This window comes from Trichoderma citrinoviride (genome assembly GCF_003025115.1).
Source record: "Trichoderma citrinoviride strain TUCIM 6016 unplaced genomic scaffold BBK36scaffold_5, whole genome shotgun sequence".
NCBI lineage: Eukaryota > Fungi > Ascomycota > Sordariomycetes > Hypocreales > Hypocreaceae > Trichoderma > Trichoderma citrinoviride.
Genome location: NW_020194713.1, coordinates 416,588 through 440,970, shown reverse-complemented (window position 1 = coordinate 440,970; position 24,383 = coordinate 416,588). Strand labels below are relative to the sequence as shown.

General features: G+C 55.6%; 6 protein-coding genes across 6 annotated transcripts; 4 read left to right on the top strand and 2 right to left on the bottom strand.

Annotated features, from left to right (window-relative positions):
* Positions 1-24: 24 nt before the first annotated feature.
* BBK36DRAFT_1196308 (ribosomal protein L16) lies at positions 25-902 on the top strand (the record flags this gene model as incomplete). Its single annotated transcript, XM_024896936.1, has 3 exons — positions 25-456; positions 523-664; positions 718-902. The coding sequence occupies 3 exons, from the start codon at positions 25-27 to the stop codon at positions 900-902; spliced, it is 759 nt and encodes a 252-aa protein (XP_024750671.1).
* Positions 903-1,337: 435 nt separating this feature from the next.
* Positions 1,338-2,526, top strand: BBK36DRAFT_1116770 (replication factor C, subunit 5-like protein; the record flags this gene model as incomplete). The annotated part of the gene is made up of 3 exons (XM_024890274.1): positions 1,338-1,424; positions 1,490-2,112; positions 2,178-2,526. The coding sequence occupies 3 exons, from the start codon at positions 1,338-1,340 to the stop codon at positions 2,524-2,526; spliced, it is 1,059 nt and encodes a 352-aa protein (XP_024750670.1).
* A 3,019-nt stretch (positions 2,527-5,545) lies between these two features.
* BBK36DRAFT_1134982 (acetyl-CoA synthase) lies at positions 5,546-8,358 on the top strand (the record flags this gene model as incomplete). Its single annotated transcript, XM_024892493.1, has 6 exons — positions 5,546-5,810; positions 5,871-5,894; positions 6,275-7,437; positions 7,495-7,755; positions 7,831-8,235; positions 8,296-8,358. The coding sequence occupies exons 1-6, from the start codon at positions 5,762-5,764 to the stop codon at positions 8,356-8,358; spliced, it is 1,965 nt and encodes a 654-aa protein (XP_024750669.1). The 5' UTR covers positions 5,546-5,761.
* Positions 8,359-11,131: 2,773 nt separating this feature from the next.
* BBK36DRAFT_1167755 (fungal ADAM-like protein) lies at positions 11,132-13,665 on the top strand (the record flags this gene model as incomplete). Its single annotated transcript, XM_024895084.1, has 2 exons — positions 11,132-11,198; positions 11,297-13,665. The coding sequence occupies 2 exons, from the start codon at positions 11,132-11,134 to the stop codon at positions 13,663-13,665; spliced, it is 2,436 nt and encodes an 811-aa protein (XP_024750668.1).
* Positions 13,666-14,266: 601 nt separating this feature from the next.
* On the bottom strand, positions 14,267-15,295 carry BBK36DRAFT_1196299 (hypothetical protein; the record flags this gene model as incomplete). The annotated part of the gene is made up of 3 exons (XM_024896935.1): positions 14,267-14,425; positions 14,599-14,782; positions 14,964-15,295. 3 exons carry the CDS (start codon positions 15,293-15,295, stop codon positions 14,267-14,269), a joined length of 675 nt encoding a protein of 224 aa, XP_024750667.1.
* Positions 15,296-16,452: 1,157 nt separating this feature from the next.
* On the bottom strand, positions 16,453-18,932 carry BBK36DRAFT_1116293 (WD repeat-containing protein; the record flags this gene model as incomplete). Its single annotated transcript, XM_024890215.1, has 6 exons — positions 16,453-16,479; positions 16,539-16,973; positions 17,030-18,190; positions 18,359-18,519; positions 18,649-18,665; positions 18,880-18,932. The coding sequence occupies 6 exons, from the start codon at positions 18,930-18,932 to the stop codon at positions 16,453-16,455; spliced, it is 1,854 nt and encodes a 617-aa protein (XP_024750666.1).
* Between the last annotated feature and the right edge of the window lie 5,451 nt (positions 18,933-24,383).

The window sequence follows — 24,383 nt, the reverse complement described above, 5'->3', positions numbered from 1 at the left end:
TCGACAAGCCGCCAAACCGACGCCATGAGGCCCAATGGCACTTCCGCACTGCTGAGTGCCTTCCAGGGGCTGAGAATCTCCGCCTGCACCCCGTTGCGACAGCTGAGAGCCCCGGCTCAGCGCCCGTCCAAGGTCCTGGGCGCCGCTCAACTCCTCCAGAATGGCAGAGCCTTTTCCACGAGCCCGGCCATGATGGGCACATGGCTGGAGCCCAGTCTGAACCGGAAAAAGAAGATGGCCAAGGGACGGCCGCGAGTAGCGACGGGAGGATCGACCAAGGGCACAACGGTGATCTGGGGCGACTACGGACTGCGAATGAAGGACCACCACCGACGAATCAGCGCCAAGTCGCTCAAGATGGCCGAGGATACGATCAAAGTGCGACTTCGAGGAGAGAAATACCGACTGTACAAGAGGAAGAACTGCAACGTTGGCGTCTACGTCAGCGGTAACGAGGTGCGGAGTGCTACATAAGGTACTGGGCTGTTTGAGAAGGCAATGGCAAGCTAAATGTTAAGACAGATGCGAATGGGTAAAGGAAAGGGTTCTTTTGACCACTGGGCTACGAGAATGGCCGTCAGTCAGGTCCTGTTCGAGATCAAGGGCCGAATCCACGAGCAGATTGTTCGAGACGCTTTCCGGTTGGCTGGCAACAAGCTGCCTGGTACGGATTCCTGTCATCTTTCCTTTCTGTGCCCGCTGCTAACTGAGCTCTAGGTCAGTGGGAGTTTGTGAAGAAGGGGGACCCTCCCGTTGTTGGGATCACGAAGCTGGACGGTGTCACGTTGGAGGACCTCAAGAGGCCAAGAAGGCAGCTGGCCCCTCAAGAGCTTGTTGAGGCAGCGTCATCTACGACGGGGGCTGCAGCTGAAAGTGCATCTGCGCCGTCCGGATCTTCATGAGCTGCAAGGGGAACGCCATGTAACATAAGATTTCTGTATATAAAGTAAAAGCCACCTGATGAAAATTAAGAACCACTGCATTTAACGAAACTACAAGCATGTGCGATACTCTCCCCTAAGAGTTATCGGCACTGCGATTCGAAACCATGCATATGATATGCAAAAGACAACAATCTTCAGATGAAGAAACAAAGAAAACCACAAGAGAAAATTTTAATGCTCAGAAGTATGAGCATACATGCGCATTTTAGAAGCAGTAGACTGACAAGCCGTGATCCCGGATTTTCACGGCTGCAGGGAACAGCAACAGGCACCAAAATCTACCCCACTCTCGACCTGTTCATTGTACAGCACTTTACGCGACGACGCGTCTTCCAACGTCCAAAATCCTGGAGCTTTCAGTTCAACCACCACACCAATTCATCCGTCGTCGCAATGGCCCTTATCGTCGACAAGCATCGCCCGAGGTCCCTCGAGGCTCTGTCGTATCACTCTGAGCTGTCGGAAAGGCTCCAATCCCTCGTACGATGCGACTCTTGACCTCCAATCCGCACCATGCTGCAGCAGCTAACACCCTCCCGTCACAGGCCCAGAGCGGTGACTTCCCGCACCTCCTCGTCTTCGGTCCCTCAGGGGCCGGCAAGAAAACAAGAATAGTGGCAACGCTGAAGGAGCTGTACGGCCCCGGCGTGGAGAAGATCAAGATCGACGCCCGAGTCTTCCAGACGTCGAGCAACCGAAAGCTCGAGTTCAACATTGTCGCCTCCAACTATCACATGGAGATCACGCCGTCCGACGTAGGGCAGTACGATCGAGTCGTCGTGCAGGACCTGTTGAAAGAGGTGGCGCAGACACAGCAGGTGGACCAGTCGGCGAAGCAGCGATTCAAGGTAGTGGTCATCAACGAGGCCGACCACCTGACCAGAGATGCCCAGGCGGCCCTTCGCCGCACCATGGAAAAGTACTCACCGAACTTGCGTCTGATTCTCTTGGCGAATTCGACGGCCAATATCATTGCGCCGATTCGATCGAGAACACTGCTCGTCAGAGTGGCCGCTCCCACGCATGCCGAGATCTGCGACGTCCTCGCGCAGTCGGCAAAGAGGGAGAACTGGGAAGTTCCCCAGGGGCTTCACCAGCGGATAGCTGAGGAGAGCGGGAGGAATTTGCGCCGTGCCCTATTGATGCTCGAGGCTGTTCACGCGCAAAAGTAAGTGCCCATCGAGCCAGTCGATTGTTCCATCACCCCGTTGCTAACGAACCTTGTGCCCGCAGTGAGAAAGTAACAGACAGCACGCCGATCCCGCCCGCGGACTGGGAAGCACTGATTAGCCAGATCGCCAAGGAGATCGTGGAGGAGCACACGCCCGCGCGGATCCTGCAGGTGCGCGCCAAGCTGTACGATCTGTTGACGCATTGCATCCCGCCGACGACGATTATCAAGACGCTCACATTCAAGCTGCTAAATCACATTGACGACGGGCTCAAGGCAGAAGTCATAAAGTGGTCTGCCTTTTACGAGCACCGGATCAAGACGGGCACCAAGGTCATCTTTCACCTGGAAGCATTTGTGGCGAAGTTTATGCGCGTCTTGGAGATGTACCTGATGAGCATGGACATGTAATTCTAGCGACTGGTCACGGCGGCGTCTGGAGTATTGAAGAGAAAAATGTCAATGTCAATGTCAAGGGAAACTTCTATGCAGTTTGCTGGTTCATTGCTTTCGAGCTGCGCATGTGTGAAGTGAGCCGTGGTGAGCGGCGTGGCCGGCGCCGGGCACTAATCGCTACTCGGCTGGCCTTTGGTAGTAGGTGAAGCATGATATCTCAGTCTACTAATGGGCGAATATACAGACCTATGGCTCTTGGAATAACACCCAAGACGAATCGATTCCTAGGTAGGTAGGTCGCATACTCAAGGTGCCTTAATATATCGCGCGTACTACTAGTAGGGGTTGCATTGATACAGAGAACTCGCAGCGTCTTTCGGTGAAAGGGGCAATGTAACTTGACATGAGTTGGAACAGACCAACATGAGGTCGCAACGAGTGGTTTCCGTTACGAGAAACCATTCCGGCACGGCTGAAGTAATTGGTTGTACCAAAGAAATAATTCGTGTACGCATGCCGTGCTGCCCCAAATGGACGGAGTAACATGGAGGTAAGGCAGTGCGGGCTTGTGCTCACTTCTTTTCCGGTTCATTGATGAGATACACCAGATTCACCCATCCATGGCTTCAAACCACGGGGGCAAGGATATGAGATACCTAGTCTAATCTACTAGATAGAGTCTGTTGTCGATCTATCTATTGATATTCAACCGGTAGCCTCTGCCAGGCTGCAGGTGATATATACTAGTACGGGCAGTCGGGCATTATATCGCCGACCCTCTCTCCACATACTGCAAAGAGGGTAAACAGTCTCTCAAGAGTTTCAGACTCAATGTCTCGTAATCAAATTGAATGCTACCCCGTAGGCAAAATATCGATTTAATAACGCATAGCTTAGCTCGTACCAGTCGGTTGGTTGGGTTATTATGTACGAAAAGGCTACGTTGGGGGCATGGCGGCGGCCCTTTCTTACCACTCTAAGATTCTGTAGGGTAACGGTTCGCTGCAACCTTGAGAGAACTGGATGGACGGAAGTGGAGGGTTAGAAGAGGCCTGAGAGGCTAAAAGAGGGGCAGACCGCATGGCCGACGGCAAAGTTCCTGAAAGCAGAGTAGCATCAAGAAGTAAGTAAGGTAAGGTACCTTAGGCAGGATGTCTGGGCCAACAGCGCAACAGCAGCCCGTTCCCCTATTTGCCGACTTGCAATTGGGCCATGAGGGCTTCTGACGAGGTATACTTATAATAACGGCGTTGATAGGCAATTCGCATCTCTCTCTGTGTCATCCATATCCAGCTTCCCTCCTTTCCAGTGCTTCAACGAACGGATAACTCGGTACGTGGCAGCAAGGACAGGAGTCAACGGCCAAGCAACACGGCGAGGAGGTGGAGTGCTGTATCCATTTCCAGAGCCGGGATGCAGGGCCGCAAGTCTTTTGATTAAAATGACGAGAAAGATCAACCCCCGGCCAGCAGCACGGAATGGTTCGCACAAAGCACACACTCGTTATGAATCCATACCTAGCTTCAGATTGGTGTTAGATGGGGGGCATCGCTTACTACGAACTTGGCATGTACCCTTTGTATCCTGTCAGGGATTCATGCAGCTCCACGGTGCATGGGTTGCATCGAGCGCAGGCAACTTCACAGAGGCTCCACGCCCCGATAGAGGGTTTGCGTCTTGACGGAGCTGCAGATTCTCCTGCGCTGGAATCTCTTCTCTTTTTGTGTGTATAGTGGCGGCCATAATACCGAGGAAGATGCGGATGAAACTTGAGCCTAAAGCACGAGAACGACCGGAAAGACGAGCCAGAGTCCCGAGGATGTTGAGCGTCTTGATTGTCTCGGTGCATCGCGGGCCCTTCGGGCGACGGGCGCCATTGGATGTTTGCTTGCCTTGTCCAGCGGGGTGCGGGTGCGGCTCCGGCAACATGGGAAATTGGCAAGACACACGAGACAAAGAGGGAAAACACCAAAGAACCAAGCGTCCCAACGGTGAAGCTGGGTTCCATATGACTCGTGGGGCGTGAGATACGAGTACCGACGCTGCTTCAAGATTGGGATTTTCTGGCGCGTCTCGGGGCAACGGAGCACTTGCTACCCCACCCGGCCCATCGGGAGCAGCGCCGCTGGTAGGGCGAACCGCGAGGGAAAAGGTGCTTCCCTTGAGCTCTGGTGCTTGACCCGTTGCAGCAAGGAGAGGCGTGGCGCGGGCTTGTGATGGTTTTCCCCAAACGGCGCATACGGGGAGAGCAGGAGGGAGGGCAGGACAAGCCGCTAGGGAATTCTGGATTCTGGGGGGATCTGCTGAGAAGCCTGGGGAAAGTCGGGGAGTGAGGAGAAGCGGCGGTAGGCCGGTGGCGATGGTGAGGGTGACGGCTGATGATGATGAGGATGGCGTCAAGACGGTCCGGGGGAGCGAAGCTGAGAGACGAGGACAGAGACGCCTCCTTTCTGCCATGCAAACGGCCGGCCTCACGTCCCATCTCGAAGCTTGTTGAGCAAGCCGCCCCATCCCTACCATTTGATCCCTACTACCTTACTACCTGGCAGTACTACCTTACAGCAACCCGGCCATGTGTACTGGCCCTACGGAGTACCAGCTTGCGAGACGAGGCCCGGCACCAGCATTCCCGTCATCACGATCCACTCTTGCAAAGACGTGCTGGTGGTGGTGGTATCGCTACTGCTCCATAAGGGTAGCTTGACATCGCTTCTTTAGCAGCAGAGCTATCCCCGGAGGGCACTCAAGCCCATCTCGCTCCCCTTGTCTGGCAGAAGGGTCGCCTCCACCGTTTGATCTTATAAAGGCATCAGGGCCCCCCTCCGCTCGTCTGGCCGCCCTTCACCTCATCTCTTTCTTCTGCTTGCCGCTTCTTCCAATCTCGCTCTATTCAAGAAGCCAGACACTCGAGGATCAACGAGCGTCTGTCTGTCTGTCCTGCCTTGGCCTGGATCGACCACCAGCTGCACCTCCATTCTTCGAGACTCGAGCTCGACTGCCTTGAGCGACTGCTGCCGCTGCTATCCTGAGGCGCCGCATCGCATCGCGACAGCTTCGCCTGGTGTCTTTGTTGGGGGAAAAGCCTGTCCACCGCAACGTAGCACCTGCCCTCGATAGCTCTGCAAGCTCTGCTGCGAGACCTACCCCGCACTCCGCCGCTGTCTTGAGCGCATCCTTCGGCTCTGCCCCTCCAAACCGCTTCTACTCGCTTCTTTCGCACACAATCACAACCTCACCAACACGCGCAGCCATGGCCGACCAACCTGTGGTTTTGGAGGCCCACGAGGTCGAGACCTTCCGTAAGGACACCCAATTGCTCGATTCCGCGCAGCCGATGCTAACCCGTTCGCGTCCAACAGAGCCTCCTGAGAAGATGTTCGCAAGTACGTTGTGCCCGCCCGCTAGCAGGGCCTCCTCGAAATCTCCGAACGCAGAGAAACCCCCCCTACCCGTTTTAGCCGCTTCTTGGATAAGATCCAGCTGACATCTTTTTCTCTTCTTCGCCCATTCGACAGAGCACCCCAGCAGACCCCACATTGCCAGTAAGTCGAGCCGTCCAGTTTTCTTCAGCGCGCCCAAAGCAGCTGCGCCGTCTCAGCACCGGTCTCGGCGCACGTTTCGCGGGGGCACCCGGACGCCCGGAATGGCGTCAACCCAACGGCGCGTTATTTCCGCCTGTCCGGTCGGCGCTGCTGCAGCTTGTCGCGGTCACGCAATTTGGAATGTCGAAATGATGATTACTGACTGCGCGCTTAAACTGCAGACCTCGAGGAGTACCAGAAGCTCTACAAGGAGTCCATCACCGAGCCCAACAAGTTCTGGGGCCGCACAGCCCGCGAGCTGCTGACCTGGACCCGCGACTTTGAGACCGTCTCTGCCGGCAGCCTCGCTGACGGCGACGTCAAGTGGTTCGTCGAGGGCCAGCTCAACGCCTGCTACAACGCCGTCGACCGCCATGCTTACAAGGACCCCAACCGCGTCGCTATCATCTACGAGGCCGACGAGGTCAACGATGGCCGCAACGTCACCTACGGCGAGCTTCTCCGCGACGTGTCCAAGGTCGCTTGGGTCCTCAAGCAGGCCGGCATCAAGAAGGGTGACACCGTCGCCATCTACATGCCCATGATCCCCGAGGCCGTCGTCGCCATCCTGGCCTGCGTCCGTATCGGCGCCGTCCACTCCGTCGTCTTCGCCGGCTTCTCCGCCGATGCCCTCCGGGACCGTGTCCTCGATGCCAAGTCCAGGTTCGTCATCACCTCCGACGAGGGCAAGCGAGGCGGCAAGTTCATCGGCACCAAGAAGATTGTCGATGATGCCCTGAAGCAGTGCCCCGACGTCAGCCACGTTCTCGTCTACCGCCGCACCGGCGCCGACATCAACATGGTCCCGGGCCGTGATCTGTGGTGGCACGAAGAGGTCGAGAAGTGGCCCAGCTACATTGCCCCTGAGCCCATGAATTCTGAGGACCCCCTTTTCCTCCTCTACACTTCTGGCTCGACCGGAAAGCCAAAGGGTGTCATGCACACCACCGCCGGCTATCTGCTTGGCGCCGCCCTGACCGGCAAGTACGTCTTCGATATCCACGATGGCGACCGTTACTTCTGCGGTGGTGACGTCGGCTGGATCACTGGCCACACATACGTCGTCTACTCCCCCCTGCTTCTGGGTGTCTCCACAGTCGTTTTCGAGGGCACGCCCGCCTACCCCAACTTCTCCAGATACTGGGACATTATCGAGAAGCACAACATCACCCAGTTCTACGTCGCCCCCACTGCCCTGCGACTGCTGAAGCGAGCTGGTGATGAGCACGTCCGCGGCAACTTCAAGTACCTGCGAACACTCGGTTCGGTCGGTGAGCCTATTGCCGCCGAGGTCTGGAAGTGGTACTATGAGGTCGTCGGCAAGGAGAGCGCTCACGTTGTCGATGTACGTTTTACCTCCCACTCTCTTCGCATCTGAAATGAAACTGACATGGCGTTATAGACCTACTGGCAAACCGAGACCGGCTCCAACGTCATCACCCCTCTTGCGGGCATTACCCCCATGAAGCCTGGCAGTGCTTCATTGCCCTTCTTTGGCATTGAGCCCGCCATCATTGACCCCGTCTCGGGTGAGGAGCTTCACGGCAACAATGTCGAGGGCGTCCTTGCTTTCAAGCAGTCATGGCCAAGCATTGCCCGTACCGTCTACGGTAGCCACAAGCGATACCTGGACACCTACCTGCATGTGTACAAGGGCTACTACGTAAGAAACTTCCCCATCCTTGCAAAATCTGGTATGAATAAATGAAATGGCCGCTTACCTAACATGGACATGCAGTTCACCGGTGATGGTGCCGCCCGTGACCACGAGGGATTCTACTGGATCCGCGGCCGTGTTGACGATGTCGTCAACGTCAGCGGTCACCGTCTGTCAACGGCCGAGATTGAGGCTGCCCTGATCGAGCACCACTCCGTTGCCGAGGCTGCCGTCGTTGGTGTCTCGGACGAGCTGACCGGCCAGGCCGTCAACGCCTTCGTTGCCCTCAAGGATGGCAACGACGCCAGCGATGCGCTGCGCAAGGAGCTCGTCCTGCAGGTCCGCAAGAGCATCGGTCCCTTCGCCGCCCCCAAGGCTGTCTTTATCATCGGAGATCTCCCCAAGACGCGAAGTGGCAAGATTATGCGCCGCATTCTGAGAAAGGTGCTGGCTGGCGAGGAGGATCAGCTGGGTGATGTCTCAACGGTACGTTTCTCTGCCTTGTTGTCTTTTGTAAGGCTCCATGCATCTAACTGTTCTGTTTAGCTGTCGGATCCGTCGGTCGTCGACAAGATCATTGCCACCGTCCACGAGACCAGGGGAAAATAAGTTAAAGTCGTTCAGCAGGTTTGGGTTTTTTTGCATATAGCTTGTCAGTCAGTACAATTGGGTCAGGGTTGAGGATGGCGGCCATGAAAACAAATGTCCGTCGGAGGATTAAAACTACCGTAATTCTGAAGGGGAGGCTGATTCCTCTTTCTTTCTTGGATGAGATATGATGTGCCATGTAGCAATTGATATCGAAGACGACAAATTAGGCCCCTTTACTCCGTACGTGACACTTGAATCCAGATGCTCTTGTGATGTGTTATGAGTTGGCTGACAGGATGGTGATTCAGCTCAAGGGGTGCTGACTATGAGAGAGGCCAAGGCCGATGAGTTCCACACGCTGATGAATCCAAGAGGAGAGGACGCGCGTACGCGATACTCGCTGCTTGTAGTAAGGTGAGACGTCAAGCTTGCAAATAAGGTTCGGTACATGGTAGGAGTTGAGCTTCTTCAATGCGACGCCATGGCTTTTGCCGAGGTGGCTTACCGAGGCTGATTTGGGCACGTTTGAATGTTGCGTGAGTTGAACTCGCCGGTTTGGGTATGGAGGTGGAGGAGGTGGAGGTTGATGTTTGGAGAGAGAGAGAGCCAAGACTTGGCGATGCGAGCACAGCCTTGATCGGATTTGGATCCACGCGCCGATGATTCCGGAGGGGAGCCCATTCGATGCCTTTCTTGATCCCGTCGTAGGCAGAGAAGTTTTAGATGCGCATTTTGCATCGATATATCCGGGCCAAATCAGTGGTCCGGCTGAGTTGCTTGAGTGATTACCATGTAGAACTCTGCGCCAAGACCGGAAGTCGTCGTCATTGAGGCGCATGTTTCTGGGTTGTCATTGTTTGGTTGGATCGGGGGTTGGGAGAGAAGATGCATGTCCCCCATCTTACTATTTTGCCTGCTTGGGATAGATAGCATTTCCCGGATTGGATTTGAGATGGGATATTGGAACGTGATTCCGAGGGGCAGCTTCATGCAGGTGCCGGTTTACTGGGAGTTGCTTCGTGCAGTGCAGTGCAGTGCATGCAGTACAGTTGTGGAGTGACATGGAGGGTTACTCTGTACGGGGGGTGGTTTAAGCTTGCGTTCGGGTTGTTGGATGGATGTATATCTCAAGTACAGCTCGTGTTATTTTTCCTCACAAAACTCGAGATTTTCTTTTAATCCCCTGTTTGATTGGATTGGCGATGCGTTGATTCTTACTAGCGTTGCTGTCATGATTTTGTGGCGGTCAAAGAAGCTTCCTCTTATTCTTTCTTGGCCGAGAGTGGCTCAGCTGTCTTTTCTTTTTGAGAGTGGGAGATTGCTTGTGCACTGACGTTATCACCTGAGACGAGATGAGTTTATTTTACCACGTTTAACCTTGAATTCTTATTTGGTGGGCGATATGGGGCGGGGTTGAGTCGTCACTTGTGGTTCAAGTGTATGTAACTGTATCTATGTAGATCAACGCAAAACGCCTCTAGAGATCGGGGGCTCTGCACAGAGTAAATCGATTTTGACTGAGATGATAGAAGGCATCGATAAGAGTGCTATCGCATCTTGCCTGTGTGGGATTTGTGTCTCGGTCTGCTAGACAATTGATGTATGTATGTCTGATACGATACAACCCATACGATACGAAACAAGGCGCCAAGGGTATTACTAACATGCACTCTCTATTCTTGGGTCAGCAGGGGGGGTTGGTGAGATGGGGGATGATGGGGATTGGGACGGATTTTCCTGACGATGAGAAAAGCAAGTGACACGAGCCCGGCGGATGGCCTGCAGGGGGGTTTCAGGCAGGGTCACTTTTGGGTTGTTGTACGGACGTCAGTAGGTAGGCAATAAGGCATGCATAACAAGGGCTTGAGTAGTTAGTAGTGGAGGCTGAAAGATGGATGGGAGGCCTGTGATGCCCCAACTGGAGTCGGCGCCGGGATGACAGTCACACCAGACGCCGTGCATCTTTCACGGAAACGGAGAAAGAATTGGATGGGAGTCAAGCGTCCACACTCGCAGCAGACGCCCGTTGCATAGCCACCGCGAACAACAAGAACTCCCGAGCATCGTGCAAAGCCAAAAAAGATCTGGGCACCTCAGACCCAATCTGCGCGGGCCCTGCTGTCATCGTCCACTAAAGCGCCCCAATCTAGCGCTCTCCCAGAGCTAGTGGACCCCCTAAAAGAGCTCTGCCAAGCTGCCGAGTCCACCTAAACAGACGGAACTGAAACCCGTCACCAAATGAATCCGAGTGTCAACGGGCACCTCAGCTTGGTTCTCTTTTCCCCATCTTTCGGACTCTTCTCTTTCTTCTTCTTCTAAGCAACCTGCGTCGCCCTTTTTTGCTTGTCCTCGTGCTTTGTCACTTTTTTTTTTTGTCTCTCTCTGTCCCGATCTCTCCGCTTCTCCACTCCCCGGGATCGCCTCTTAGCCTGCTCGGCTTTTCTTCTTCTCATTCTTCCTTCGCTGCGTCTCTAAACTCCGATTCTTCTGCGCCACGCTGACGGACGCAAGCCCTCTCTTCGCTTCTTGGCCTTTTGACTCCCAAACGAGGGGTTCTTTGAATTTAAAGTTAATAAGAGAGGATTCAAGCCCGGTCTCGGTCCAGGTCCAGGTCCATCTCGCCCACGTTCCAGATGGCCGTATCTGTGAAATAATACAGCTGTTTCCCCCCTCCTCGTGCTTCTGGTCTGCGGAGTACGGAGTACCTTACCATATATTAACGCTGCCGCCTCTTTGATACTCGCCTGAGGTGGGCTGTTTGTTTACCTACATTCTCTGGCCCCCCGCAACGATGGTTGCGCTTCGGTCTCTTGTGGCCGCCTTTGCTAGCACTGCCTTGTTGGCCCAGTCCGCGATCGGTATTGTTTTGCCTCCCTTTGACTGTGCCTGTGACTGATTGTCTGTCTGTGTTCCCCTTTTTGCTGACGGTGCATTCCTTTGACGTCGGCTGTATTAGCCCATTCGTTGAAGAGAAGTCCCTTGAACTACGTCTCTGTCATTGACAATGTCAAGATCCACACGCCCTCAGGCCGAGTTCACTCGCATTCGGCCTTCGACCTCACATTCTCTCTTCATGAGGGACAGGACAGGATCCGACTATCGCTGCACCCGAACCACGACATCCTCCACGACGACTTGGAGGTGACGTATCTCGACTCAGAAGGAAAGGTCAAGTCGGTAGAGAAGGTCGAGCGCGGGTATCACAAGGTCTATCGAGGCGATGCCTACGTCGAGCGACCTGGCGAGGATGGCTGGTCCCTGGGTGGCTGGGCGAGGATTACGGTGCACCGTGACGGCAAGCATCCGGTGTTTGACGGCTCTTTTCGCATTGACGGCGACGACCACCACATCCACACCGGCTCCAAGTACATCACCACCAAGCACGAGGACGACCCCCTGCCTCCTGACTGGGCGGAGAAGGACCACGATGAAGTCATGGTTGTATGGCGCGATTCTGATGTCCGAGGCTCGCTAGACCGTGGAGAACTTAAGCGCACCGTCTCGAAGCCGTCGGAGTGCATGTCGGACTCACTAAACTTCAACAACCAGTTTGACCTGGAGCTCAAGCGATCAACTGGGCTCCGAGGAATCGACCCCAGAAGTCTCTTTGGTCGCCAGTCCATCGACGGAGGCTCAGGGGGTAGCGGCCAGGATCTCATTGCGAGCATTGGACAAACGGCCGGATGCCCTACGACGAAGAAGGTGGCCTTGGTTGGCATTGCTACCGACTGTACCTATTGGAATGGCTTCAACTCGTCCGAAGAACTTAGGAAGCAAGTCATCGGCATGGTGAACCAAGCCTCCCAAGTGTACGAGAGCGCCTTCAAGATTTCACTGGGCATCAGAAACCTGACCGTCCTCGACCGTGGGTGCCCGGGTGCCCCCTCCGCCGCCACTCCCTGGAACGTACCCTGCTCGGACAACACCACCATTAGCGATCGACTCAACCTCTTCTCCGCCTGGCGCGGCAGGTCTCTCGACAACAACGCCTACTGGAGTCTGCTGACTACGTGTCCCACAGACGCGGCCGTTGGGCTGGCATGGAGGAGCCAGGTCTGCCGTCAGGGGTCGGGAACGAGCTCGGACGGCCAAGGCAACAACGAGACCGTCGCCGGCGCCAACGTCGTTGTGCGGACATCGACAGATTGGCAGGTGTTTGCCCACGAGTCGGGACACACCTTCGGAGCCGTTCACGACTGCACAAGTTCTACTTGCCCCGTTGACCCCTCCTCACAGGCTTGCTGTCCGCTTTCCTCTAGCACTTGCGATGCGGGGGGCCGATTCATCATGAACCCTTCGACGGGCACCGGCATCACCCAGTTTTCCGCCTGCAGCGTCGGCAACATTTGTTCCAGCCTCAAGGCGGCAGCGCTGTCGAGCTGCTTGACCGACAACAAGAACGTGCCCACCATCACCGGTAGCCAGTGCGGCAACGGCATTGTCGAAGAAGGAGAGCAGTGCGACTGCGGCGGCACCCAGGGCTGCGGGAACAACACGTGCTGCGACGCCAAAACTTGCAAGTTCAAGAGCAATGCCGTGTGCGACCCGTCCAACGAAGACTGCTGCAACGACCAGTGCCAGTTCGCATCCTCTTCGACGGTATGCCGTCCCAGCACCGGCGAGTGCGACCTTCAGGAGACGTGCCCCGGCGATGCAGCCAGGTGTCCCGACGACCAGCACAAGGCCGACGGCGACGACTGCGGCAGCGGCGACGGCCTCAAGTGCGCTTCGGGTCAGTGCACGTCGCGCGACAGGCAGTGTCAGGTGGCCGTTGGCACCTCAGCCGATAACAGCTCGACGACGGCATGCCCGGACACCAAAGACAGCTGCACTGTTTCCTGCTCCAACGGGGCCTCGGCCTTTGGGCAGCGCCAATGCCTCTTGTTTGGCCAGAACTTCATCGACGGCACTCCCTGCGGCTCCGGCGGCCACTGCTCCAACGGAGAATGCGAGGGCACGTCCACGGCCGGGGAGATCCGGGACTGGATCACCAGCCACAAGGACATTGTCATCCCCATCGCCGTCGTCGTCGGCATCCTGCTCATCATCGTGGTGGTGAGCTTCATCATCAGCTGCTGCCGCCGGGCAAGACGGCGCGCGGCGCCCAAGTCGTCGCCCTCGATGGCGGCGGCGTGGACGCAGTGGGGAAGCAACAACAACAACCAGAACCGCTCGGCAGCGCCTCAATACGGCATGAACGATCTCCAGTACGATCCGCCGCCGCCGGCGTACGGGCAGCAGCAGCCTCCTGAATATGGACAGCCTCCTCCTCCTGCTCCTCCTCCTGATCAGCAGTGGAGGCCCAGGATGGAGCGGTACGCGTGAGAGCGTGAGAGAAGAGCGAATGGACCTCTTTTTTGCCATACTTGTTGTTTCTTTGGTTCTTCGTTTGTGCTTGGCAGTCGTGTGTCTGCCTGTGTGTTTCTCATTATCCGGTTCACTTTTGGATAACTCGGAGAGGGACTTGTGAAAAAGGGTTATATATGTTTGGACAGATCATCCCCCTTTTGGCGTTTTCGGTTGGGGCACCATTTAATGACTTATGAAGGAGGGGTTATCATCAATGTCTAGGATATATATAGCTGGACAGACATATCCATCTTTAGACTAGAATTTCAGTTGTGTCCATTTTGTCCACTCATTATATGTCCATATCGTACCCAGTATACCCAGTAACAAGAGATGAATCAGAGTAAGCAATCGCCGTGAAGGGCAGAAGTCATTCTGTGAAACCCAATTTGGCTGCTAGTCATCCATACTTCCGTCCCAGTCGTCACAAAAGGAATTAAGAAAAGCCAGACGTAGTTTCTATGCCATCAAGTTTCAGAAAAAAGGGGGAAAAAACGAACCCAAGAGGAGAAGGAATCATCATCGAAAGAAGAACAAAAGAAAGGGAAAGAGGAGAGAGAGAGAACAAGGAAAAAAATCAAAAATCTCTCGGGATGCTCGCGCCCCTGCGCACCTTGAGCTGCCTGTCCTTAGCCGCCGCAAGGGCAGCCTTGTAGTGCAGATTGTTGCGCCAGTCGGCCTCGTCGTCGAAGCCGCACATCATTCTCGTGAAGCGCACTCTCTGGCCTGCGACGCTCTGCTTTCGAGCAATCCAGTCCGATGTCAGCAAACGGTTGATTCTCTCCCAGATGATTGGTTTCCCTCTTCACCTCCCAAGAGACGAATGACGGGACCTCTCGCGCAAAGGAGGAGTGAAGGAGTGGAAATGGGGGAATGGTGGAGGGAAGAGGGGAAGGGAATGAAACGTACGTCGTTTGTGGTATTCGCATACATCATCAGCTGCTCCGGCCGATCCAGCACGGCGAGCGCATAGGCCCTCCGCTCGCGCGTCTCAAAGGGCTCCGATCTGTAGGTGAAGCTGGATGAATTAGTCTTATCGTCGTCGGATTCCTCTTCTTCCTCGTCTTCTTCTTCGTCATCATCATCATCATCACTTTCATCATCTTCATCAAGTTCATCATAGCTTTTAAACAAGCAACGTATGGCATAAAAACGTCAGAACATAACGCGCAAAACAAGAAGTCAAGCTGAAAATCGACAAGACACGAAATGAAAGTTGCTGGAAAGAATGCATGGAGACGGCAAGGTCAGGGCAGGGCAAAGAATGAACATACCCTTCGAGCTGCTCATCCTCCTCCTCCTCCTCCTCATCTTCTTCTTCATCTTCCTCATCATCATCTTCATCATCATCGTCCGTCACGTCATCCTCATGCTTCCTATGCGTATTCTTCCCCCTCGCCTGCCGATCGCGCATCCCCGCCGACACAATCGTCGGGAACGTCTTCTTCTTCAAGGGCAGCGCCTTCTTTTTGCGGCGCTGCTGAGGATTCTGGGCGTTGAGCTGCTGCTGCTGCTGCTGCTGAACCTGTTGAAGTTGTTGCTGCTCATGCTGCTGCTGGAGCTGTTGTTGGTATTGGAGGTTGATGTTTGCTTGTTGAGCAGACATGTTTGTGTTTTCCTTCCTTTCTTTTCCTTTTGTTATTTTGCTTGTTCCTCCCCTTAAAATTGACTTTGCCTTGTGTTCAATGCGCGCTTTCTTGTGACGTCATTCGAGTCGCGCTTCAATATGTCTGATGATCGGGTTTTTGAATCTCTCAAGAGCTGCGTGCTGAGGGTTCAAGTCGTCGTTTGAGCTGAGGATGAATGAGGGAGGATGAATGAGGCTTAGCAGCTTCACGTCTGCCGGGCCTTAGCGTCGATTTGCTTTTAGCTTCGAGTCAGCGGAGCCTCGACGGACCCCCGCCTTTTCTACTGTACCTGTACCTGCACCTGTACCCAACCTGGCAGCATCAAAATGCATCTCAGGCATATTTCAGTTGAACAGCAAGAGAAACATGTCGTAGGACTGGGACTTTGTCCCTTTACATGTTGATAGTACTCTGCAGATTTATTGTACACGAAGCAGCCGCACTACCCCCGACCTCTTCAAACACATGCAAGCAGACAAAGAGGATGGCCTTCGCTGGCTCCCTGCTCTTCGCTGCCTTGAACACAAAGGAGAGAATGGAGCTAAATGGAGCATAAGAAGAAAACAAAAATGATAAAGAAACAAGGGAAAAAATAAGAAAAAGAAAAATCCACTCGTACTCCGTACGTCCGTTTTATCCCTGCCCTTACATTCGAGTGTATCCGCATAGTCAAGATGATTAGCATAGTTCAGTCAGCTCCCCTCCTGCTGTCCAGATATATCGTGGTTCGTAACCAGAAAAAGAAAGCCCAACGAGGAATGCCGGTATACAAAAGGATCGAGGCCATGGGCACTTGGCCCAAGCCATGCGTTCGACCGCACCGCACCTCCTCCCATCCGTCTAACCATCTTATAGCTCAATGAAAGAATAAGAGAGAGGCTGGGGAGACAGCAAATAGAGAAAAATCAAATAGAATGTGTGGGCAGAAGCCACAGCCGGGATGAGCTGAGCCAAATCACGGCGCTCATGACGCTCGCCGATGCCGTTTCGTTTAGGAGTCTGTTTCTCCTCGCTTTCTCGTTGTGTCCTCGAGGCGGGAGCAAGACCCGCGAAGAGCCGCCCGGTCCATCCCACGTCAGCGAGCATTTGCCCATCGGACATGTTTGCGTCTTTTCATCCTCAGCGCCAGCGACCTCTATGCCCTGAAGCTGATAATGGCAAGCTGTCGAAAGTTGATTAGTACTTTGTCCACAAGTCGTTCCCTAGTTCAGAAACACTTACTCGACTGTTAGCGCCATAGGCCAGCTTCTGGCCAGTATTATCCCAGCACAAGCAGTGCTCGTCCTCCTCCTCAGAATCTTGATTGCCTCTAAAGTTCTCAAACTCATCCCTAGAAGGCCTCCATACGGCCCGCGGCAAAGAATGGCTGTCAACCTTCCATATCGTGACGCTTCTGGGAGTGGCTCCGGCAATAAAGGCTCCGTCGGGGGTAAAGGCGAGCCGCACAACTGGCAGATCCATTGTGAAGAAGCACTTTGGTTTGCTCTCCGGTCTTCTGGCGTTCCATATCAGAATGGCGCCGTCCTCTCCTCCGGTGGCGATCAACCGCTCGTCGTCGTCGGCCAACTCGCCCGAAGGCAATGGCTGCCAAGCCATCGTTGTGATTGAACCTTGATGGGCTGATATTGACCGGCGCTGCCCTGATTCGTCCCATAGCTGCACGCACATTAGCATTGATATCCCTTCACCCCTACGCTGATTAGGCAACTTACGTCCAAGACGCCCTTGTCGCTCGATGTAGCGACGAGCTGGGACCGTGGGTCGAACAAGACCTGGGCAAAGTGATCGTCCTCCTTCGTCTCGAACTTACGAGTCCTCTGGATCGCCGTCTCGCCCACGGTCAGGCATTCAAACGTGCCGCCGCCGCAAATCAAGAACTCCGCGTCGCCGGTCCATGTTGCATCCAGACCGGTATCGAGGCTGTGACCCGGGAGGCGGTAGCGAAGAGACTTGTTTGTGGCAATCGAGTGCACCGTCACCAGCGTGTCGGTCTTGTTCTCTGGTGAGATGGCGAGCAGCGCCGTGTTACTGGGATTCCACAACAGCCGCACAACGGGCGGCTCCGACACGTCTAGCGCCTGGACAATCTCACCGCCTGCAGACCATAGGTGAATGGCGGCGCGAGCTCCGCCGCAGTCGCTGGCCACGGCAATGGACGAGCCGTCCGACATCCAGGCCAGCGCCGTCACCGTCGTCGTCTTGGGCGCCTCGGGATCCAGCAAGGCGTGGGCGTGGGGAGACACGTGATGGTCGCCTTGGTCAGTTGCCGTGGCACGCGAAATGGTCCAAACGCGGGCTAGCGCATCGGTCCCAGCAGCCGCCAGTATTGATGGGTCTGTCGGGTTCCACTCGCACTGCAGCAGGATGGGAGCGTTCTCAGAGCCAGAGCCGGCTGAGGGCGAGGGCGCTGTTTCCGTGGCGCAGTCGTCCATGAGGCGGATGAAGGTGGTGCCGGCAAACAGCTGCTCGACCTTGTCGACCTGCGTGCCTTGCTCGGGGCCCTCCGTCCGCACAATCGCCGGCACCTGCTCGCCCTCGAGCGGCGACGGGTAGGCGTGGTTGTCGTTGAGGCTCTGGTCGTCGTCCTGATGGTGGTCGTCCGGCTGGTCCACATCCATTGGGGTGCTGACGGTGGCTGCATCGGATTTGCTCTCGCAGCGGTTATCGAGCCGTGGGCGCTTGGAGGGCGACCCGTTGGGCAGTGAATTGTGATTCCGTTTTCGCGACAGCTCCGCCTCGTCGTCCTCCTCTCCCGGCGCATCCTCATCGTTCTCGACATCCTCCTCCATCTTGGCCGGTGGTTGCACCTCCAGCGGTCCAAAGATGCCGTTGTGCAGCGACTCGTCTTGTGCAGCCGCATCCTCAGGCATCTGCTGCCGAATCGGATGGTTAGTCAAGGGGGGCAAAAAAAGGGAATTCGGGAGCAGCGATGCGCGATTGGCGCACACGCAGCCCGCAGCCCAATCGCGACATGAGAGGAAAAAATGAAAAAAAGAGGCTCGGCAAGCCTCAGTCAAAAGGCATAATGATTCAATGCGTACCTGACGGCGTGCATATTCACGCTCGAGAGCATAGTAGATGAGGCCGCTGTTGACAACGGACACTAGAGCACGGCCCTTGACATGGCGCGCAAACTCGAAGTCCCGTTGCGGCTCTTTGACGTGCCATTCCTTCTGGAACTTGGCGGCTGTTTCTCTGTAATCTGGAGATAAATGGAAAAATGATTCCACAGGTTAGACTCTAGACTGGCCTGGTCCTACGGGGATGAAAACAGAGGAAATGGAGAGGGAATAGAGATTGGGGGAGGGAGAAAAGCCGCGGTTCCACGTACTGCCTTCTAGCAAATACCTGCGCAAAAAGGGTCAGCAAAAAAGCGTCTTTGGGACCGGAAAAACCGCCAGGGCAAACGGGGGAGACTGGAGGCAAGGATTGGGCTGCAGCAGGCGTTCCTGAAGCGGTGCAGGGCACGGAAAACGGTTTAAAAACATGAGAAAAAGACGGAGTGAGAGGCGAGGGCGCAAGGCTGGCTGGCGGAGTAGCATTCGAGGGCGTGACGACGAACCTCCAGATGAGAAAGTTGACTCGGTCTGAGTCGAGAAATTCCTTGAGCACCATGGCTCCGGCGGTCCAAGATCGAGGGGGAGCGCGCCAGCAGGTGGCGGCAGTGTCACGGCTGGTCGTCGCAGGCGAGTCTGCAGCAGTCTGGCAGCGTGTGAGGCGTGATGGCGAGCCGCCAGGGCAGAGGCGGGATGACAGGCTGGTGGTGAGAGGGAATGCGTGAGTGAAGATTCAAGAGAAGATGGAATCGAATTCGGCAGAGACAACCTGGTTCAAGGTGCTAGTCCCAAGTACCAAGTACCTCCCGCCCAAGCGTGTCTCCAGGTCTGTCTCTCGGTACATCCAGGCTGGCCCTTGCCATGCCGCGCATGGGTGCGTACACGGTACTTGCAGCCACAACCCCCAGTACGTGGCTGCCCGCCACCGCCCGCGCCACCGCTAAGTATCCGTCGCGTACCGCATACATGCACCCGCCCTCCATTGCACCGGCCCTTCAGCCTGGACGGTCCAGAAAAGGCGAGGCGCCGAAAGAGAACCTTAGCTTGACCATCAGGCCCAGCCGATGGACTTGCGCTATAGCCGGCGCCAGACACTGACTGATCAAATCAGCTAAAGGGCTGGCGCCGATACTTTTCGTACCGTGCCACTGCCCGCAGGCGTCCTGTGCCCAATGACAGGCCGGCTGAGGTCGCACCCAAGGCGTTCCCAAAACCTGAGGTAATGCTGGACGGGGTCCTTTTTCGAGATCTTCCCCCCAAATCTGCCTCCCTAAGGTGCTTGTCCTGGTACTTCGTACGTACTTTGTGAGCTACATTAGGTAAGGTACCTTACACCTCCACGGCCGCCTTAGCCTTGCCATGGGGGCCCAAATGCACACAAACGAGCCTCTGCAGCATGACACTCTTGCGCGTCGGCAGCCCCCAATCGGGCCTGGCAGAGGGCGGGTGCTGCACAGCGCAGCAGAGCGGTCGATTCCACTGATCAAGGTGCCTCCTATGTACTAACCTGAAGGTAGTCGCAGAGGTTCACTGCAAGCCGCTGGGGCTGCCCTTCAGTGCAAAGAGGCGTTCGGCTTGTCACCGCGGCGCGTCCGGGCCCTTGAAGCCAGTTGTCCGATGGCCAAAGGCAAAGATTGTGACCGTAACCTAAAAGGCAAAGGGCTCCCCCATTTCAAGGTACGGAGCAGTACCGAGCTGACGCCACGGCTTCTGCCACATAACAGGTACTGCTGCGTACTCGGCACTACTGCACTATCGCTGCACTTGGTCGAACACGAAAGCGGACTGGCCTGGCGCTAGATTGAGCATTCAAATCGCTGTGGAACGAGATAGCATGGCGGTAGGGCAACGGGAGAAACGGGGGACTGGAGGAGAACCCTAGTACTGTAGTCGTTGAAGTTGAGGCCTTGGCCAAGGTTGCCGAGGGAATCGCGAGTTTGTACCTTAGTTACCGTGGTAATACCAGCAGGCGCTACCTCATAGGCAGTCGAAGCATTGATCCTTCACGGGGTCCTTGGGTTCCGACAGACGGGGAGACGGACGAGGAAACCAGCAATAAGAGACGGCAGATGAACTCGCACGTTTCGCCGCCGTGGAACGAACTGGCTTGCGGGGACGAGTGAGGTCGTTTCTGCGTGCCACGATCTGACGAGTGCGTGCATTAACAGCTTATCAGCGAGAATGATTTGTGTACAAAAACAAGGTAATCTACGGTGATGATGAACTAGGTTGGTACCACGTACGGCAGGCCTCACATTGGCACTGTCACGTAATCGGGCTCGACAGCGTGGCAGCGCCGCGTGCCAACCTCAAAGGGCGAATAAGGGCTCGAATCTGGAAGAGAGGCAGAAGGGAGGAGGTCATACTTGTAACAACCTTGAAAAGCACCGGTTCCTAGCGTCAGTGGCGCCAACCGCCGGTTCCCTCATCAATCACTCAATCTCACCTTGTCCCTGCTTCTGCAGTGGCTGCTCTGCTCGCAATTCTCGTGATGCCCACAGCATCATGGCCTTCCCTTGCCTACAGTACGAGGTACGAGCCGTGTCTCTCACCCCTGTCTCTGCGACAGAATGTTCTCCGAAGCCCAGAATCTGGGCACAACGCCTCAGCAAAACAAGAGCCGCGCGGAGTGGTTGATTTCCCGTCGAACCCGCTGCACCCAGATTCGGCCAAACCGCTGGGTCATATCGTTACGGACTCGGCTAAGAAAAAGCGATGCCGGAAGCCCATGCAAAGGGGGGAAATCGAAGGCTTGTGCACAACTGGAAGCTCAAGCTGGGCTTGTCAAGCCCAAGGTACGAAGTACGGAGTACATACGATACAGGTAAAGGGTGAATGTGAGAGTCCCCCCGGAATTACTAAGGCGCTACCGAGACAGGCACTGGCCCCAGGGTTGTGCCTCGTAGCGCAGCCCCAAAAGCCTCACTTCATGCGGTGGCGAACAGCCAAAGTCGGTCGGTCATTGTCTGCAGCAAGCTCCGGCTGGCTCCATCACCCCAATCGAGATTCCGATCGACCAAAGAAGCACGTTGCTTTGTTCGTTTCCCGGCTTCGATGCCTCGCTTCATCCCGTTCGTTTCCGCCTGCGTCTGTTCCTCTTCTTTCTCAGCAGCATCTCGGACGTCTGCTGCCGCCACGACGTTGGAAACGACAACCCCGGAGCGCCCCAGCAGGGCTGCACAAACAAGCTGCGTCGCTGCATGCTCAGGAATCTGAGACGGATTGCAGATCGGCTGGGCACTACTCCGGAAATGGAGACATGGCCTCGTTACTCTCCATGTAACCAAGTGGTAGTGCCTGGACATCCCGCGCCCCGCAGGCGTTGTCCTTGGTCGCCGCCCAGGTTCGTGCTCTGGCGCTCTCGAGACGGCCACGGGATCTTGTCAATTGAGCTCATGGGACGAGTTCGTCACGAAAAAGTTCGCTGTCGGGGTTTGTGCTGCTCTATCCAATGGCTTCGCTTACATACCTACCAACTCGTACCAGCGCCTTGTATGATCCACGATCCCTTTGTCCCCCGACGCCTCGATTGCCCAGCCTCTGAATACGGTGGCCCTGAATTTCAAGATTCAAAGGCTTACTCGTATGTGCAGCGCACTGACGTCCCCCCGTCCCTCCTCCCTTTGGATTTCTTTCAACCTCTCTCGAGCTGGCAGCACAGGAAAAGCTTGTCGTAGAGGCCAAGGATCTCGTCTCGTTTCCTCGCAGCAGCCTCCCGGGTCAAAGCAACGTCTTGGAGGGTGAGGTGACTTTACCTATCGTCAGACTACGTGGCACTGGTCACAGGCGATAAAGGGGGCGGGCGGCGACGTCGTGGGCGGTCCGTCTGGAGGGTGGCGCCGCCAGCTTGCCTTGTTCCCCTTCATGCCTGTGAAATGCATCCATCTGCACAGGGGTTGGGGTGACGGCTGCGATGTGCGTGCCGGGGACCAGGGGGTGCGATGAGATGGATGGCTGCCCAGGGCTTATTATAGCCCGGGAGACGGTGGATGAGACGAGGTGGAATGATGGAGCCAAGCCCGGCCAGTCAACCAGCGTGCATTCGGGGCATCTGGATGCAACTTTGAACACACCAGACGCAGGGATGGAGTACAGATGCTACTCCAGTGTCACCAACTTCAAGAGCCGCTGCTCCAGGGCGGGCAAAGGAGAAGGAAGCAGGCGCTGAATTTCGCTTCGCTGGACCTGAGAGGCGTTGTCACGGCAGAGCAGAGACTGCATCCGCATCCACATCCACACCCACGCATCATCCACGCATCCACACATCCACAGCCCCCCAAAAGAAAGAATCCATCCATTCAAGGGACTCCAAAGGCCAGGATCTTTGATGATGCGCCCCTCAAGCTCGCCCCACCAACACCCGCGCCAAAGGACCGGCTGGCAAGGGTCACAGACGAGGAACGTACCGACGATTACGCGACCAACCAACTGCAGCGAAGACCTGGAGCCGTGAGCTGCTGTTCTGTCTCTTTGTCCCCGAGCAAAGGGACAAGAATCGTGAGGCAGGCTAAAGTCGTGGTTTCGAAGGTGCATGTACGTCAAGTGCACCAGGCTCTCCATACGGATGGAGCACATGCACCTCGTAAGGTACTGTACACTGCACAGGAGCTTGCATTGGCCGACAAGCGCTCCGTACGACAGCCTCCCCTACATACCTCCGCAGTCCCTTGGGACCTTGGAGCCGTGAACGGGCCAAGCACGACCAATCCGTGCTGACTCTCTTGGTCAACATGTGCCCAGCTTGGAGAGGGTACTAGTATCCAAGCGTCTCCCTTTGTCTTCGGCGATCGACTTCCGAGTATCACCAAGGGCTTGTGCAAACAATCAGGACGATGCAAGATCGGCTATTCCGACGCTGTCTCCTCTCATCTTTCGCCAAGTTTTGGTTCGGGACGGGTTCTCCGCCTGTCTCTGGTGGCCCCCCGTGTTTCGTGACACAAGCACGAACGAAGGCAGTACGAAGTCCACACATGCAGCGTGTAACGTGCCTGTACCCGTAATACTGCATCACAGACAAGAGCTTCGATTCGCACAAGGTCTTCCATCCATCCCCATAAGTACGGGTTTTTGCACCTGCGGAACCCCACATGATGCTCTGTTCAGTTGCAGGCTGCCGGATGAAAGCTGATGGACCCGATAGGAGATGAGCCCGGTGGGTGCCGTTGCCGAGGTTTTGCCACCGTTTGGAGCCGGGCGGTTGTCTCAGAGACTTGCTGAGTCATCGGCGCGGAATGAGTGAGAGCATGAGCATCAGAGACAACCTGGTGAGGATGATGGAGGCACAAAGCACTTCTTACACGCACTGGAAACGTGGGCTGCATCTGCCGAATCAAGCTGCATCTTTTTCGCACTCTTTATGGGATTTTGCCTCGCCTCGCTGGGACATTTCATCGACCAAACTCACCCCAATCTTGCATTCATACAAGATCCACGGAGCTTCAGATGCCACTTTCGCGCCAGCCACACACGACAGGTAGGAGGTGCACCTACACTTCATGAGATGATCGTATAGAAGCGATGATCCGCCCTGGGAGCACAAGGAGTACTAAGGACTGTAATTATGCAACAAAAGAAGAATCGAAGATCTCATATTCACCTCAGCGTACGAGTGATTCCAGCTCAAACATTTTGCAACAGGAGAACCTGTGACCAAGTACTTCCATGTATCGTCGTCGGTTGATGCCTGAGGCCGAAGCTTCACTAGCCAGTCGGGAGCTCCCGATGGATTCGATCCCTTCACAGATGGCCAGCATCCCTAGCATGGAAGCTGTTGCTTTGGCCACGAGCTGCGACAAAGAGACGATCCGAGCACACGCCCAGCGCTGCAAAGAGGACAGCAAGCCCGAGCCTCCCTCTGCGCGTCCTTGCCGGCGTGCAAGCCTTCAGCTTCGCCTTGCCAAAAACCACCCCGCGCTTCAGATGACTCCCACCTGACAGAAAATCCCCACGTTAAACGACTGACGACGACATCATCCCGCATCCCGCAGCGAAGCCCGCAAATCCCGCCGCC